General features: G+C 39.9%; 1 protein-coding gene across 5 annotated transcripts in view; it reads left to right on the forward strand.

Moving 5' to 3' along the window:
- The window catches only part of pde10a (phosphodiesterase 10A), a 455,060-nt gene extending 440,502 nt beyond the window's left edge, over window positions 1-14,558 (forward strand). For all 5 annotated transcript variants that reach the window (XM_080200357.1, XM_080200352.1, XM_080200353.1 and 2 more), the window contains one exon: window positions 11,101-14,558. In XM_080200357.1, coding sequence (XP_080056483.1) covers window positions 11,101-11,182 — 82 coding nt within the window. In that variant the 3' untranslated portion in view covers window positions 11,183-14,558. The remainder of the gene's footprint in view (window positions 1-11,100) is intronic.
- The last annotated feature ends 104 nt before the right edge of the window (window positions 14,559-14,662 follow it).

Genomic DNA, 14,662 nt, shown 5'->3' on the forward strand with positions numbered 1-14,662 from the left:
GATTCACAACCGTTTGAGTGAAAGGCCTAGCTGGCACTGCCAAGATGTATATTGGGCACTGCCAAGATATCCAGTGGACATTGCCTGTGTGCCAGGCACTGCCTAGCCATGCCCCCCCAACCACCTGGGGCATTTTGCCCTCATTCTATTTTTCCCTTTTTATCAACTTTTTGGTGACCCTTTTGTTATGATCCCGGCAAAGGGGATAGGATCATCTGGCCATTCTTGGAGTCACTTGGGTGGAAGATTCTAAGGTCTCAAACCTCCTCCATATGAGGGCCTGCGTGCCCCTGCCTGTCTTTCTGAGGAGAAGGGGCTTCTGGAGGGAAGTGAAGATGCCCACCACCCTCTCACCTTGGCACTGACAGATTCCCCCAAAGTCTGTAGAGACGAAGGACAGGTCTGAGCACAAATCTGGCAGTCAGATTCCAGAGCAGAACCCAATCTCTCCTTTCAATATTCTTCTACCATGAATTAATTCATGTGCATTCGAGCTTCCATGCAATCTCTTAGGTTCCCAGCTATGCAACATAACACTACTTCACAGGCTGTATTAAGGTATGACCAACCTTAGCATTACTTCAGATGTCTGGCTTCTCAGTAGCTGACTTTAGCAGAACTACACTTTTCGGTTCTGTCTTTAACAGGAAGCCACTTTTTGACCTTTTTTTAACTTAAGTGAACGGTACCTTGTTTAGATTCCAGTTGTTTCTCCCTTTGATGTCTTTCTGGGACTTCTCTTTTCATTCCCGGTTTCTAGATTTGTCAGTTCTTTAACTTCTGTGACTTGTTTGTCCTGCCTCTCTACTGGTAGTTTCTGTGAGAACTACTTTCTTTTCGGATACCTGGTTCCAACTGAACTACAAGTGCTGATACTTTTCAGTATACGTCCCCCAGTTGCTACTCAACAACCTAGTCTCTCTTTAAACTCTGTTTGCTTTCACTTGGTAAACCCTTTAACTACAATACAGGCACAGTTTGAAATGAAAGCAAAACCAATGGACATGCAGGTACCTTTGTTTAATATAAAATTCACTAAAGTTTCAACCCTTCCTTACACAAAAACACAAACTTAAATTTCTTAATACTATATCTTATTAACACCCACAAATACAAATATAGATTATTTAAAACTACGTCAGGCACCCCCTGAGTCTGTGTCAGATGATAAGCCTCTGCAAGCGACTGTCTTCAACATGGCTATGCAAACTAGGCACTGCAAAATAAGGTAGAACTGTGAGAGGCAATCAACAGACTAGAGTGAAAGATGGATGTGTCCATATGCATTCTGTCTGATGTTGTGGCTCTGACTTGTGAATACCTCAAGGTCTCCAAGGGAAAGGTGTAGCCACCTTGGACACTTTGGTCCAACAGATCCTGCTGGATTTGTGGTCAGACCTGCACTCCATCTCCACAGGCATTGGGGGAATCCATCAGTGACGAGGCAAGAGGGTAGTGGGCACTTTGTCCTCCATCCAGGAGCCCCTTCTCAGGGAGTCAAGCAGGGATACTGAGGCACCAGTAGCTGGAGACCTCCGAATTCTCCACCCAAGTGACTCCAAGAGTGTCCAGTCGATCCCATCACCTCCAACTACACATGTTGAGGGAAGTGCATCAGCCCCACAGCAGGAGAGCCAAAGCAAACCTGGCCCCTCCAGTTCTCAGCTGTCTAGAGAACACCTGATAAAGTCATCAAAGACATCAGGACGTAGCAGTCAGCAGTCTCTGTTGTGTAAACTTTCACTTATCAGAGCGCACAGATACAGGGTTCGCCACCAACCTTTCCAAAGATTAGAACCTGGTGAATCATGAGTATTGAAGGTAATAGTCCAAATGCTGAACTTGCTCTTGATGTTACTGGTTGTAAAGGCCTTTCAATGCACTAAAAAATAGAAGAAATGTGGCTATAGAATTCCCACAGAGCAGAATTTGGCCCATCGATTCTGCATCAACCACAATCCCACCCAGACTCTATCCCTGTAACCCCATGTATTTACCCTGCTAATCCTCCTGATGCCATGGTGTAATTTAGCATGACCAATCCATCTAACCCACACATTTTTGGACTGTGAGAGAAAACCTACGCAGACACTGGGAGAACATGCAGACTCCACACAGACAGTGACCCAAGGCTAGAATTGAACACAGATCCCTGGAGCTGCAAGGCAGCAGTGCTATCTTCTGTGCCTCCATGCCACTCGTATCCCATTGCCTACTGTTTAACCCTCCTGGAATCTTGTGGCTACCATTCTGGCATAGGCATGACGTCTACATTGTGCTTCTTCAGTGGCGTCCTCATGTGAAAACAGACCCTCATCTCCCTGTCCAGGTTCCTGCCCTTCCTGCTCTTCAACATCTGAGGTGCTGTCAGCCTCTTCTATCTCTTCCTCTAGCAAGGGATTCCCTCATGAAGGGCCAGGTATTTAAGAGCACAGCAAACCACGATATGCTGGACATAGCAAACCACGATATGCCGCCCCTCTGTGGTGAATACTGCAAAGCCCCACTTCAGCACTCCTAACATCAGAAGCACATCTTCAGATTGCTGATGGTCTGCTCAATGATGGATTGTGTCGAGCTATGCATCACATTGGATCTCTACTCCAAGACAGTGTAAGAATGATGCATGGGTGCCATGAGCCATCATTTGAATGATGGCTTATGTTTGAGTCTTATCCCGGGCAGACATCTCTGTGATCACTGAAGTCCTTTGAGGATGTGAAGCAACTGGGAGTAACTCGGGATGTAAGAGTCATGGAAATTCCCAGGATCTGAGGATCACACACCAGTTGACCATTGAGGGAGTGGAATCTTGTTAATGAATAGCAGGGGCTGCTGCCATGGAGCTCTCAAAGCCATTTATGCAATTGCTTGCACCCAATACTCTAGGGATAATAGATAACTTCAAATCTCAAAAATGTAGCATCCTGGCTAGCTTCATCAGGTGTGAACTTCACAAATGATGAACTTAAATGTATCAAGGAGGTGACAGATGCTCTCCATAGTAACATGTTAAGCACTGTGAGATTCTGCAGAGTCCCCTGTGGATTCCTGGAATGATCCACAGGCAAAAAAATTGAGCTCAGTGATGATCTTCAGGCACTGGCAGGGGAATGTCTGTGGAATGTTAGATCCTTCCACATAATGTGGTAGATATGATTCACCACATCTCTTGACAAGCGCTGACATATGCAGCATTGTCTTTTGCTCATTTCCATTTTCTTTGGTAAACCCTTAGTTGTCAGAGTAGCCTTTGTGAGATGGGTCTGACTTTATCTTCTGGATTTTGCTAATGCTTTCCTGGGCCATGAACCTCAAGCTGGACCTCCTCTTGAAGCTGGGCTAATTGACGTCTGGCCCTTCTCCTCCTCCTCCTCAATCTGATCACTGCCATGAAGAAGGCAACATTAAGCTCAGACTCCATTATTCAACCCTCCTCTCTATAGACTAATGGATGTGACAGATTAATGAATATGGGGCAAATATAACAGACCTCCCCCTTACAAACAGAAAGCTAATGTCATGCCCCAAAGCTATGTCTGCGCCACGAGCTTTTTGCAGATATCTCCTTACATATCTAGGTAACCAAGATGCCAATCCTGCTACTTAACATCTCTATCCCAAAGAGCTTGGAAAACGTTTGGACACTTTCATGAAATGTGTACCTTATCAAAGGCACTTGTGCGATGTCTAATCTGATGTGCTGAATTAATGTTCATGATCCATGACAATTAGAAAAAGCACGTTGGAGGCTTTCATTAATGATTGGCTAGTATGGAGTGCTTCCTTAACACTTGCCTGAATTCTCCATTCTCACATATTCTCTGTTAATGCTCAAATGGAACAACCATGCAGCCAATTACTCCTGCATTCGCTTGTTGATGTGCACCAAAAGGCAAAGGCTTCAATTGCTTCTCAAGGAAATCTTCCTCTTCCAGCTCTGCCCCAATTTCAGTGTTGTGACTCTAAGCAGTTTGAGGATGCCCCGTGAAAGGGCCCGTTAGTCATGCCACAGAGTCCTCTCATAGTCCCTCAGAGCTCTCCCATGCAAATCTTGATTTTAAACTGTGCATTAACTTTGGGGTTTTAAAATTCATCCGTGATTTGAGAAGGTGGCAGTAAGCCACTGCAATTCATGTACTGAAGGGTCCTTATTGACTTTCAGTGATTTGGTACAACTGAGTGGCTTGCTAGGTTACTACAAAGGGTGTTTGCTGTGAATCTGGAATCACATGTAGGGCAAACCAGGTAAGGACAGCAGCATTTGTTCCCTAAAGGAAGCGTCAAATTAGATGGTTTTTAACTGCAATGACAATGGTGTCATCATTCGACTTTTGATTACCAATTCTTTTTATTGATAAATTCAAATCCCCCCATCTGCTGGGATGGGATTCGAACCCTGATCCCCAGAGCATGGATTACAAGTCCACTGCATTTTAGCCCCTTCCCCTTCAAGATGCCCTGCAGCAGGGGGCCTGTAAACCACTTCCACATGTGACTTTTTACCTTTACATTTCTCACCTCTACCTAAACTGATTCTACATGTTAATCTCCAGAACGGGAGTCAGAGTCTTTGAGTTTTACTGCACAAAAAGAGGTTCTTTGGCCCACAGTGTTTGTGCCAGCCATCAAGCAACTGAGGTCATCTCTCTCAATTGTGCCAATGTCATCCTTAGTTCACAGAAATACTCCTCTCCCTTTTCCAAGCTTCTTGTCCTTCCTAAAGGTCATGTATTCTTGAGTATTCAGCTCCTAGTCTTTGTCAAACCACAGCCATGTCTCTGTAATGGCTATCAGATTACACATATTTATTTCTAGTGTACTACCAATTCATCTGTTTTGTTGCAAATGCTACATGCATTCAGATACAGACCCTCTAATCCTGGCTTTTTATTATTTTTATAACCTCCAGCCTTATCTGCTTGTGCACTCTGTCCCCTGTCTCTTCCTGCCTTGCTCTGATTGTCATTTCCCTAATTCCAACCTTGCTCTTTTGCTTTGTCCTCTCGAGTTAATTTATCAGATCTTCCCAAACTTGATCCGTTGTCCCCATTGTTTAGTTTAAATCTGTCTTTCCCACCTAGTTATACAGTTCGCCACAACATTGCTCCCAGCACAGTTCATGTAGACCATCCCAACGGGACATCTCCCACTGCCCCCAGTACTGGTGCCAGTGCCCCATGAATCAAATGCCATTTCTTCCATGCCAACTTTGAACCATGCATTTAACTCTCTAATCTCATTTATCCTATGCCAGCTTGTTCACGGCTGACGTAATAATCCAGAGATCTTTGAGGTTTTGCTTTTTCATACTCCCTCAGCAGAACCTATTTCTTAGTTGTAACAATGTTGTTGATACCTACATCAACCATGACCACTGGATCCTACGCCTTACACAGCAAGTCCCCCTCCAGTTGAGAGCAGATGTCTTGAAGCCAGGCATTGGCCAGGCTACACACCCATCTGGACTCCTCCTCTTGGCTACGGAAAACTGTGTTTATCCTCTTGACTATAGTGTCCCCTACAACCACTACATTCTTACTAACTCCCTCATTTGAATGACTTCCCATATTGCGGTGCTATGGTCAGTTTGCTCATCCACCCTGTAGCCATCATTTTCATCCGTACAGGTTGTAAGGACGTCAAACCGGTTAGACAATTGCAACAGTTGAGGCTCCTCCAATTCTACCTTCTGAGTCCCTGTACCTATCTTACTTGCAGTTCCACTCTCCTGTCCCTGACCACTCACAAAATAAAGGTTGTGACTGTCTCCTGGTACAAATTGTCCAGGTAACTTTCCCTTGATGTATCACCATAAGCCCATAACACGTAGGACCAAAAGTAGGCCATTCCCATAATCCTTGACTCCCTTACTGATAAAAATCTATCTCAGCCTAGAACATACTTAACAACCCAACCTCTGCAGTCCTCTGCGATAAAAAACTCCACAAATTCACTGTCCACTGTGAGAAACAACTCATCTTTAAATGGGCAACCCTTTACTCTGGGGTTATGCCCTCCGGTCCTTGACTCTCCACAAGGGAGTGCCTACCCTGTCAAGTCTTCTGAGAATCCTGTATGTCACAACCAGGTCACACCTCGTTCTTCTAAACTTCAGTGAGTACAAGCCCAACTTATTCAACCTTGTCTTTTTTTTTAAACCCTTCATAACTTAGTGAACCTTCTCTGGACTGCCTCCAATGACAGTCTGTCTTCCCTTACATAAGGAAACCAAAACTGTTCACGGTATTCAAAGTTGGTCTTGTAGAATTCTAGCAAGACTTACTTATTTTTATGCTCTACTCCCTTTGAAATAAAGGCCAACATTGCATTTACTTTCCCTATTACCTGCTAAACTTGCATGCTAGCTTTTGAAGATTTATGCACAAGGACCCCCAAATCCCTCTGCTGCAGCTTTCTGCAGTCTTTCTCAATTTAAATAATACTTAGTTTCTTTATTCTGCCAACCAAGTGCATAACTTCTTATTTTCCTACATTATACTTCATCTGCCAAGTTTTTGCCGTCTCACTTAACCTATTTATACCCCTCTGTGGGCTCTTTGCATTATCCTCACCATTTGCCTTCTACCTATTTTTGTGTGTCACCCATAAACTTGGCAATAGTACATTCACTTCCCTTATCCAAGTCACTAAGATATATTGTAAATAATTGTGGTCCCAGCACTGATCCCTGTGGCACTCCACTCGTTATATTGGAAAATGGGCTCTTATCCCAACTCTCTCCCTTCTATTAGTTAGTCAATCTTCTATCCATGCTAAGATACTAACTCCATCACTATGGGCTCCTGTCTTATTAAGTAGTATTTTGTGCATTACCTTATAAAATGCTTTTTGGAAATCTAACTCCATCACTATGGGCTCCTATCTTATTAAGTAGTATTTTGTGCATTACCTTATAAAATGCTTTTTGGAAATCTAAATACATTACATCTACTGATTCCCTTTTATCTATCCTGCTCATTACCACCTCCAAAAAATTTTACTAAATTTCTCAGGCATGATTTGCACTTTATGAAGCCATGCTGACTCTGTTTGATTATATTATGTATTTCTAAATGCTCTGCTATTACTTCCTTTATACTGGACTCCAATAATGACAAATGTTAAGCTATTTGTCATTGTTGGAGTCCACTATAAAGGAAGTAATAGCAGAGCATTTAGAAATACACAATATAATCAAGCAGAGTCAGCATGGCTTCATAAAGTGCAAATCATGCCTGAGAAATTTAGTAAAATTTTTTGGAGGTGGTAATGAGCAGGATCGATAAAGGGAAAATAGTAGATGTAATGTATTTAGATTTCCAAAAAGCATTTTATAAGGTAATGCACAAAAGACTACTTAATAAGATAGGAGCCCATGATGATGGAGTTAGTATTTTAGCATGGATAGAGGATTGGCTAACTAATAGAAGAGGGAGAGTTGGGATTTGGGGCCATTTTCTGATGTAACTAGTAGAGTGCCACAGGGATCAGTGCTTTCTTATTCAAAAAGGGAAGGAGACAGAAAAAAATCAGGCTTTTTTTTGTCTCCCTCCCTTTTTGAATAAGGAAGCTACATTTGCAGTTTTCCAATCCTCTGGGACATTTCCAGAATATAAGGATTCTTGGAAGATTACAACCTGTGCATCCACTATCTCTATAGCTACTTCCTTTAATATCCTAGGATGCAACTTATCAAGCCTTTGGTCCCATTGGTTTCCTTATTGATACTTTTTGGTACTTTTTCCTCTAGTGATATTTATTGTATTTATTTCGCCTCCCTCTTTTGCCCCTTGATAATTTAGTCTTTCTGGAATGGTATTAGTACCTTTTACCACAAAGACTGATGCAAAGATTTTGTTTAACTCCTTAGCCGTTTTCTGGTTCTCATTATTATTTTCCCAGTTTTGTTCTCCAAGGGGCCAAAGTATAATTTGGCCTTGCTCTTCCTTTTCATATATTTAAAGAAGTTCTGTTTGATACTACTTGCTAGTTTACCCTCATAGTTTATCTCCTTTTTTATATTTTTTGGTCAACTTTACTTAGTTTTTAAAATTTTCCCCAACCCTCTAGCTTACCACTAATCTTTGTCACATTGTACATTTTTTCTTTCGGTTTAATATTATCCATAGCTTCCTTGATTAACCATGGTTGATTTATCCCCATCCCAGAATCCTTCTTCCTCACGGGGATATAGTTTTATTGTGAGTAATGAACAACTTTCATTAATGTCTGCCATTACTGGTCAACTGTCTTTTTTAAATTCCTTTTCCAGTCCACTCCAGCCAACTCTACCTCCATTCCTTTGTAATTACCCTTAGTTCAGTTTAGAATAAATGTTTCTGACACAAGTTTCACACAATCAAACTGAATGCTAAATTCTGCCAAACAAGATGGCTGCTACAAGTCACAGGATTGGCCCTTTGTTCAGGAAGCTACCAACAGGAGTTGTAAACTCAAAAGAATCCTCCTCTCATCATTGAATCTCACACCAAATTGTAAAGACATTATAGTCATGAAATAGGGGGATGTGCAGACAAAAATCTATCATACCTGCAGAGTAGTTCAGAGCCATCTCTCACTTGGGACTGTTGAGGCCCATTTTAAAAAGGGACCATTGAGAGGACAATAGACATCATTTGCACCTTGATAAGCTTACACCTTTAATGGAGTCAGAGAGTCTGCCTAGACAATGATTCCCACATCAAGAACATCATTGCTTTCAAAAGCTAATGGTTGGGAGGTTATCAGTCCTGAAACTAAAACCAGTTCCTTTTGATATCATTGTGGAGAAAGCATATACCTGACTCAAGTGACCATTTTGAAATCTCTATATTCCTTTGAGAACCGAGAAATCCTCAGACTACTGTCTTAACACCAACTGGAAAGGACTCCAGCAACCTGGCTGCGTAAGCAGTCATTTACCATCTCCCAACTCCTCCAAGCCAGTTTGATTTTAAGAGATAGTCTCCTACCATGTAGTTTAAACACAGAAAGCCCATCAATCCGCAGCGTAATTTGTACCACCAACTCATGTCTCCAACCAAAAACTCATCTGGAATTTGACTTCCTGACCTTAGAAAATCATGTAAACTAATATTAATTTCTGTGGTTATTTTAACATTGTTGCCCATAGTTGTAAATCTTCTTTTCTATCTTCCCTTAATGCATAATGTATGTGAGAGGTTGCGACCACTTTCCCTACCCCCAGGACTGGCGTGTGAATCAATTAATCTTCTGAGTTAATCATTTTGTATGTTTGCCATGAGTGCTTAACAAATTAGATCACACAAACTGAGGGATTAGGAAACACGTCACAATCTACTTTAAAACTAATTCAAAAACATGTCTACTTACAGACGGAGGGAGAAGATAGAGAAGTTCAGTTTGCTTCTCTCCTTTCCATAGCAGTACAGGCTGGATATATTAACATAGAGGTAAAGGAAAGGCATACACAGCTAGAGCCCTCTAATTATATAGTGATTAACATAAAACACAAAAAGGAGGCTTATGACAAAAATCAGAATCATAATTCAGTAGGGAACCAAGCTATATACGAAAAGAATTGGGTAGATCTAAAAAAAGAAATACGAAGGGCAAAGAGTGTAAGTGAGACGGAATTAACTGGGTAATATAAGGGAACACAAAATTTATACATATATATGTAGTAAAAGACTAGTGAAAGAAATTATGAGGTTGGTTAGAGACCAAAAAGAGGTCACCTTGTGAAGGCAGAAAGCAAGGCTGAAGTACTTAATAAACTATTACTTTGTATTTGTTTTCACGATAGAAGAGGATGCTCAAATTGTCACTAAAGGAAAATGTAGAGAAATTGACAGGACAAAATAGATTTTAAAAAGGAGGTATGTAAATGCTTGGAAACTCTGAAAGAGTCACAATGATCCAATTTGGATGCATTCTAGGATGCTGAGTGAAGTACAGGTGGAAATTGCAGAGGGTTTTGCTAATATCTTCCAATCTTTAGATATGGGAATGGTGCCAGAGGGCTGACAGATTAGAAATGTTACACTATCATTCAATAAAAGGGTGAGGGATAAATCCAACAAATACTGACCAGTCAACCTAACATTGGTGCTAAGAGAGGGTTTAGATTTGATGCAATAATCTGGAATATTAATTGGCTCTTGGAACATTTTAGGGTAATAAATGAAAGCCAACACAGATTTGTTCACAATTGTATTTAAAACTTGTTTTGAGTTCTTCAAAAAAAGTAACAGAGGGCTGGATTTCACAGCCTCACTCAACCCGAGACCAGAAAATTCTGCCCAAGGTCATCAGACATTTCCATTATCTTCCCCTCACTTGCTCTGATTCCATGGCTGGTGAGGCAGTAGACTTCCAGCAAGAGAGTTTGTTGAGGATAGTGTGGTTGATACTGATCCCTTCTTCCAGGGATCAATATTGCTGCTGTTTTTTGATATATATTAATGACCTGGACTGGGGTACCCAGGACATTATTTCAAAGTTTGTAGCTGAGCCAAAATGGACAATTGTAGTAAAGAGTGAGGATGATAACAACAGACTTCAGGAGTACATGATGAGTCTGATGACCTTTTGTGATGTATTGTCCTTTGATACCAGGAACACTGAGTGTTTTGATTATGGAGAATCTTAGTAAAAGGTAAGTTTTCACTAACTGAAAAAGGAAGAGTCTCTGAATCCAAAACCAGTAACCAGAGTTAGTTTGCATCCAAATTACTTTGGCCTTCATCCTGTGGAATTAATTCTGGTAACCTCAATTCAATTCTGATGGATATAAGGTCACTACATTTTGGCTAAGTAACTAGGATAAGCAACAAACATGCACAATTCAGGATATAGCAAAATCACATTGGTGCAGAAAGCTTCTGTTTCTGTGATAGGATTTGTGAATGTTCTTGTGAAGCAGTTCTTGTATCCTCTCTGATCCCAAGAATATATTCTGATCCAGGTTTTTTTTTACCCCACTACCAGTTGCTATGAAGGGAAGCAGGGAAAGCTCATCCCTAAGCACTGCCTTTTTCTACTAATGAATATAAGTAGTTTTAAAATGTTGATGGAGGGTACCTTTTAAAATCCATGTCCATTTCTGCTTTTTAGGGAAAATCTCGCTCAGTGGGAGAAGATACACCAAGCGAGTGAAGCTTCAAATGAAGACCAGGGGGCTCCCTCAGAGAATTGATGGAACTCTAGACCAAATGCTCCACTGTTAAATATTTGACTGAACTGAAAAGAGAGATGTGTTACTGTAGTGAATACAATGACATTACCTGATGAGTCCATCAAGACATGGCTCCAACTCTAGCTAATAATACAAGTCATTTGAGGTTTAACATTTGTTAAAGCATCAGATCTAGCTGCCTAAGCGAATCTGTTGTGTTTGAAAATGACATTTTTAAAAGAAAACATTGGCCCTTTCTTGTATGCTGTATTGGTGTGGCCTTAATATTTACTCTGAGACAGGCAGGTACTTTCCATGCAATTTTACACTTGGTATAGCATCTTCAAATATTCTGTCTGGGTCTGAAATCATTATTTTTGTTAGATGGTTTACATATTAGTCTGAATGTCACTAAAAGACAGAATTAGACTGCATTGTGGTATTTGTAGTTTGAAAGTGACAAGTATTGTTGAAATATCACAACTGATGACAGCATGCATTATCGATGCAAATTGCAAAAAAAATACTAAATTTTTTTAGCCATTCTTGGACAGTTGCTACTTTAATTGGGAATCACAAAATAGCTAAAGAAATTCATAGCCAGTTCTTTATTGGGGATGTAAATGAAGGAAAGTCATTAAACGGCAAGGGGAAGCAATGTGTATCTCCAGCTGTTTAATATGCTGATTAAGGCACTTACTTCTCCATCGTGAATTTGAGCAGTGGTTGTGGCAAACAGCAGTCGGGTGAGGCTTCTCCAGCCTGCATTAAAATTTGCTTCAGTTTGGTAAATAACTTGCAAAGAAACAAAAGTAGTCATTTTCCACACATCTAGACAGTAATTTATTTATTTGTCTGTCTCCAAGAATGTGACACTGAGCAGAAGGAACAGAATTTTAGCAATGCAGTAAAGAGTTTTTCAAGATCTACTGCCTGCATTAACGACAATTGGATTATAAATTTGAATATATTTTCTTCCTCTTGATTTTTAAATAGGTGAAACAATTGAGAGAGGAGAATTTACCCATTGTTCACTAAGTGCCATACTTGAGTTTTCAGGTTGATGATGAGACTGCAGTATATGGGGTGTCTCATTACAAGAGACACCAACTGGTACGCACGACTGCCCTACAATAAATTTCACACCTGTTAATTGATCCACCATAATGTTTTTGGTAGCTAGAAGTAGTTGTATTATTGAGTATCAGACAGGTCCAATATTTTAGTATGTTTCAGCTGCTCCTAGACTGTGGTAATATACTGAAGAGCAGGGAAAGGCAAACATGAAACCACCTGGCTGGTCATGCTAAATGTAAACTTCCCTGCTAATAGATTAAGGTTAGTATCAATATGACAGTGCCTGTACAGAAGACTTATTCCAGGAGTGTCTAACTTTTGTGTCTTACATGCATATCATTCATTGCCATAAGCGGCTTATGAATAACAAGATAACAGCATCTCACCAACCACCACTGAAATTAAAAATTAATTTTATGCAGTTAGAGATATAAAATACATTGTATCAACTAAATTACAGATTTAATTAGTTAGCTAAATGATTCCAAATGTCAATAGAAACATGGTGGGAAGGATCATACAGCAAGGCCCCAGGCTTAAGTGTCTAGCCCTCCCAAATACATTGAGATATTTGATTGCTAGCAAACTCTTGAGGTTGCAAAAACAATATTGGCAATATGATCTACAGTCCTCAAATTAGACAAGGAAAAGATGACAGCTAGAAAAGAGAAAAATGGAAACTAAATCACACATCATACAGACCTCAAAGATGTCCCTTGCATAAACAGCTTATGATTATTTGTATCTACATATTGACCATTCCATCAATGATATGTGAATGTTTAACACTTGCAAAATGAAGGAAATCCTTCAAGTTCCAAAGCATTGAATTATTTGAACTTCATTTGCATCCCTAATATCCGTTGTGGAAAATCATGCCATAAAACTAAAATATGTGGTGGACCTTTGAAAGTACTGCTAATATTGCAGTATGTTGCACTAGTCTATTCAAAATTCAATCAATATTATTAGCTTTAGTTTCTTCTAAAAGTTGTAGAGGATTTTTTTGCACTCTTTCAGTGTGCTTATTATAATGGAATGCTTTGTGTGCATGTAATATGTACAAACAAACTGGAACTTTGTAGCATATTACCAATCACGTCAACATCACCTGTAAATACAAAAAAATGTTGTTGATTTCAGTTTTATTGTAAAATGCAATGTTTCAGTGTAACAAATGTTAATATTTGGGCAATCGTACTACAAGTGATCTTGGTTATGTACATTTACAATGTAACAGGATGTTACTGTAAATTAATTTTTACAATGAGTATATATATATATATATATATAGTGCATCCGTTTTTTTAAAAAGTCCAAAGTTTTGGATGGGCTTTTCTGTTACAAGAGAAGTAATTCCAGAGTAGAAACATGTCATGTAGGAATGGGTCATTGTAAGGAAAACAATGGAAAAGAATGCAAGTGCAATAATTTTGATCTGTCTTAACTTCTGGTTTATAAATTATAAATATTGTATATGTTCCATAAGTTTTTCATCTATTCATTTGCAGTCTTTGTATTAAAAATACTATGCCCCTTATGTTTGTACTATAGAGCATTTAAAACCATTTATTACATTATTATTTATAAATAAATGCTCAAACCAACCAACAAAATACAACAATACCAGAGTTTCATGTAACCTTATAATTGCCATGAGTGTTATCAAAGCTAGTAGTACTCTAATTCCCTAGAAGGAAAAGTCAAAGGTGCAATAATACCATTCAGCTTGTAATACCAGAGCTCTTTTGCACTCCAGGTCAACCAGCTTAACACCCTGGTGCATTTTGAACACCAAGATCTTTACATCTACTACTTGCATGACAAATTATTTCAGATCTGGCACCTGTTAAATCTATAAGTTAAATTTACATCCTCGGTTGTTGCTGGCTTGACTTGCCTTAATTGTAAATTGGGTTAATTTAGTTTGTACCGTTCAATAAAATGAAACGAGGACAGCATCCATCACCATACCTCATCCAATGAGAGTATGTGGTGCAGGTGTCAAAATGACATCAGGTGGCACAGTGACAGTAGTTAGCATTGCTGCCTTGCAGCACCAGCGGCCTGGGTTCAAATCTGGCTTTGGGTGACTGTGTGAAATTTGTATGTTCTCCCTGGGGCCAGGTGAGTTTTCTCCAGGTGCTCCAGTTTCCTCCCACAGTCCAAAACTGTGATAGGTGGATTAGCTATGTTAAATAGGGTTACAGAGATAAGGCAATGAGATCATGGGTCAAATTTCTTGTGACTTTAATGCCCTTTCACTAACAGTATAACAAAGATATAAATCTGCTGCCACCTCTTTCAATTTAGATCCCTTGCACTGAGACAGCTGCGGACCTGACCAAACATTGTTGACTTCCAAAACTAGCAACTCATTGAGGAAGCAAGAATGTAGGTAACACTGGACAACACAACAAGAAA

Source organism: Carcharhinus amblyrhynchos, chromosome 12 (genome assembly GCF_965287045.1).
Source record: "Carcharhinus amblyrhynchos chromosome 12, sCarAmb.v2.hapA, whole genome shotgun sequence".
Classification (NCBI taxonomy): Eukaryota; Metazoa; Chordata; class Chondrichthyes; order Carcharhiniformes; family Carcharhinidae; genus Carcharhinus; species Carcharhinus amblyrhynchos.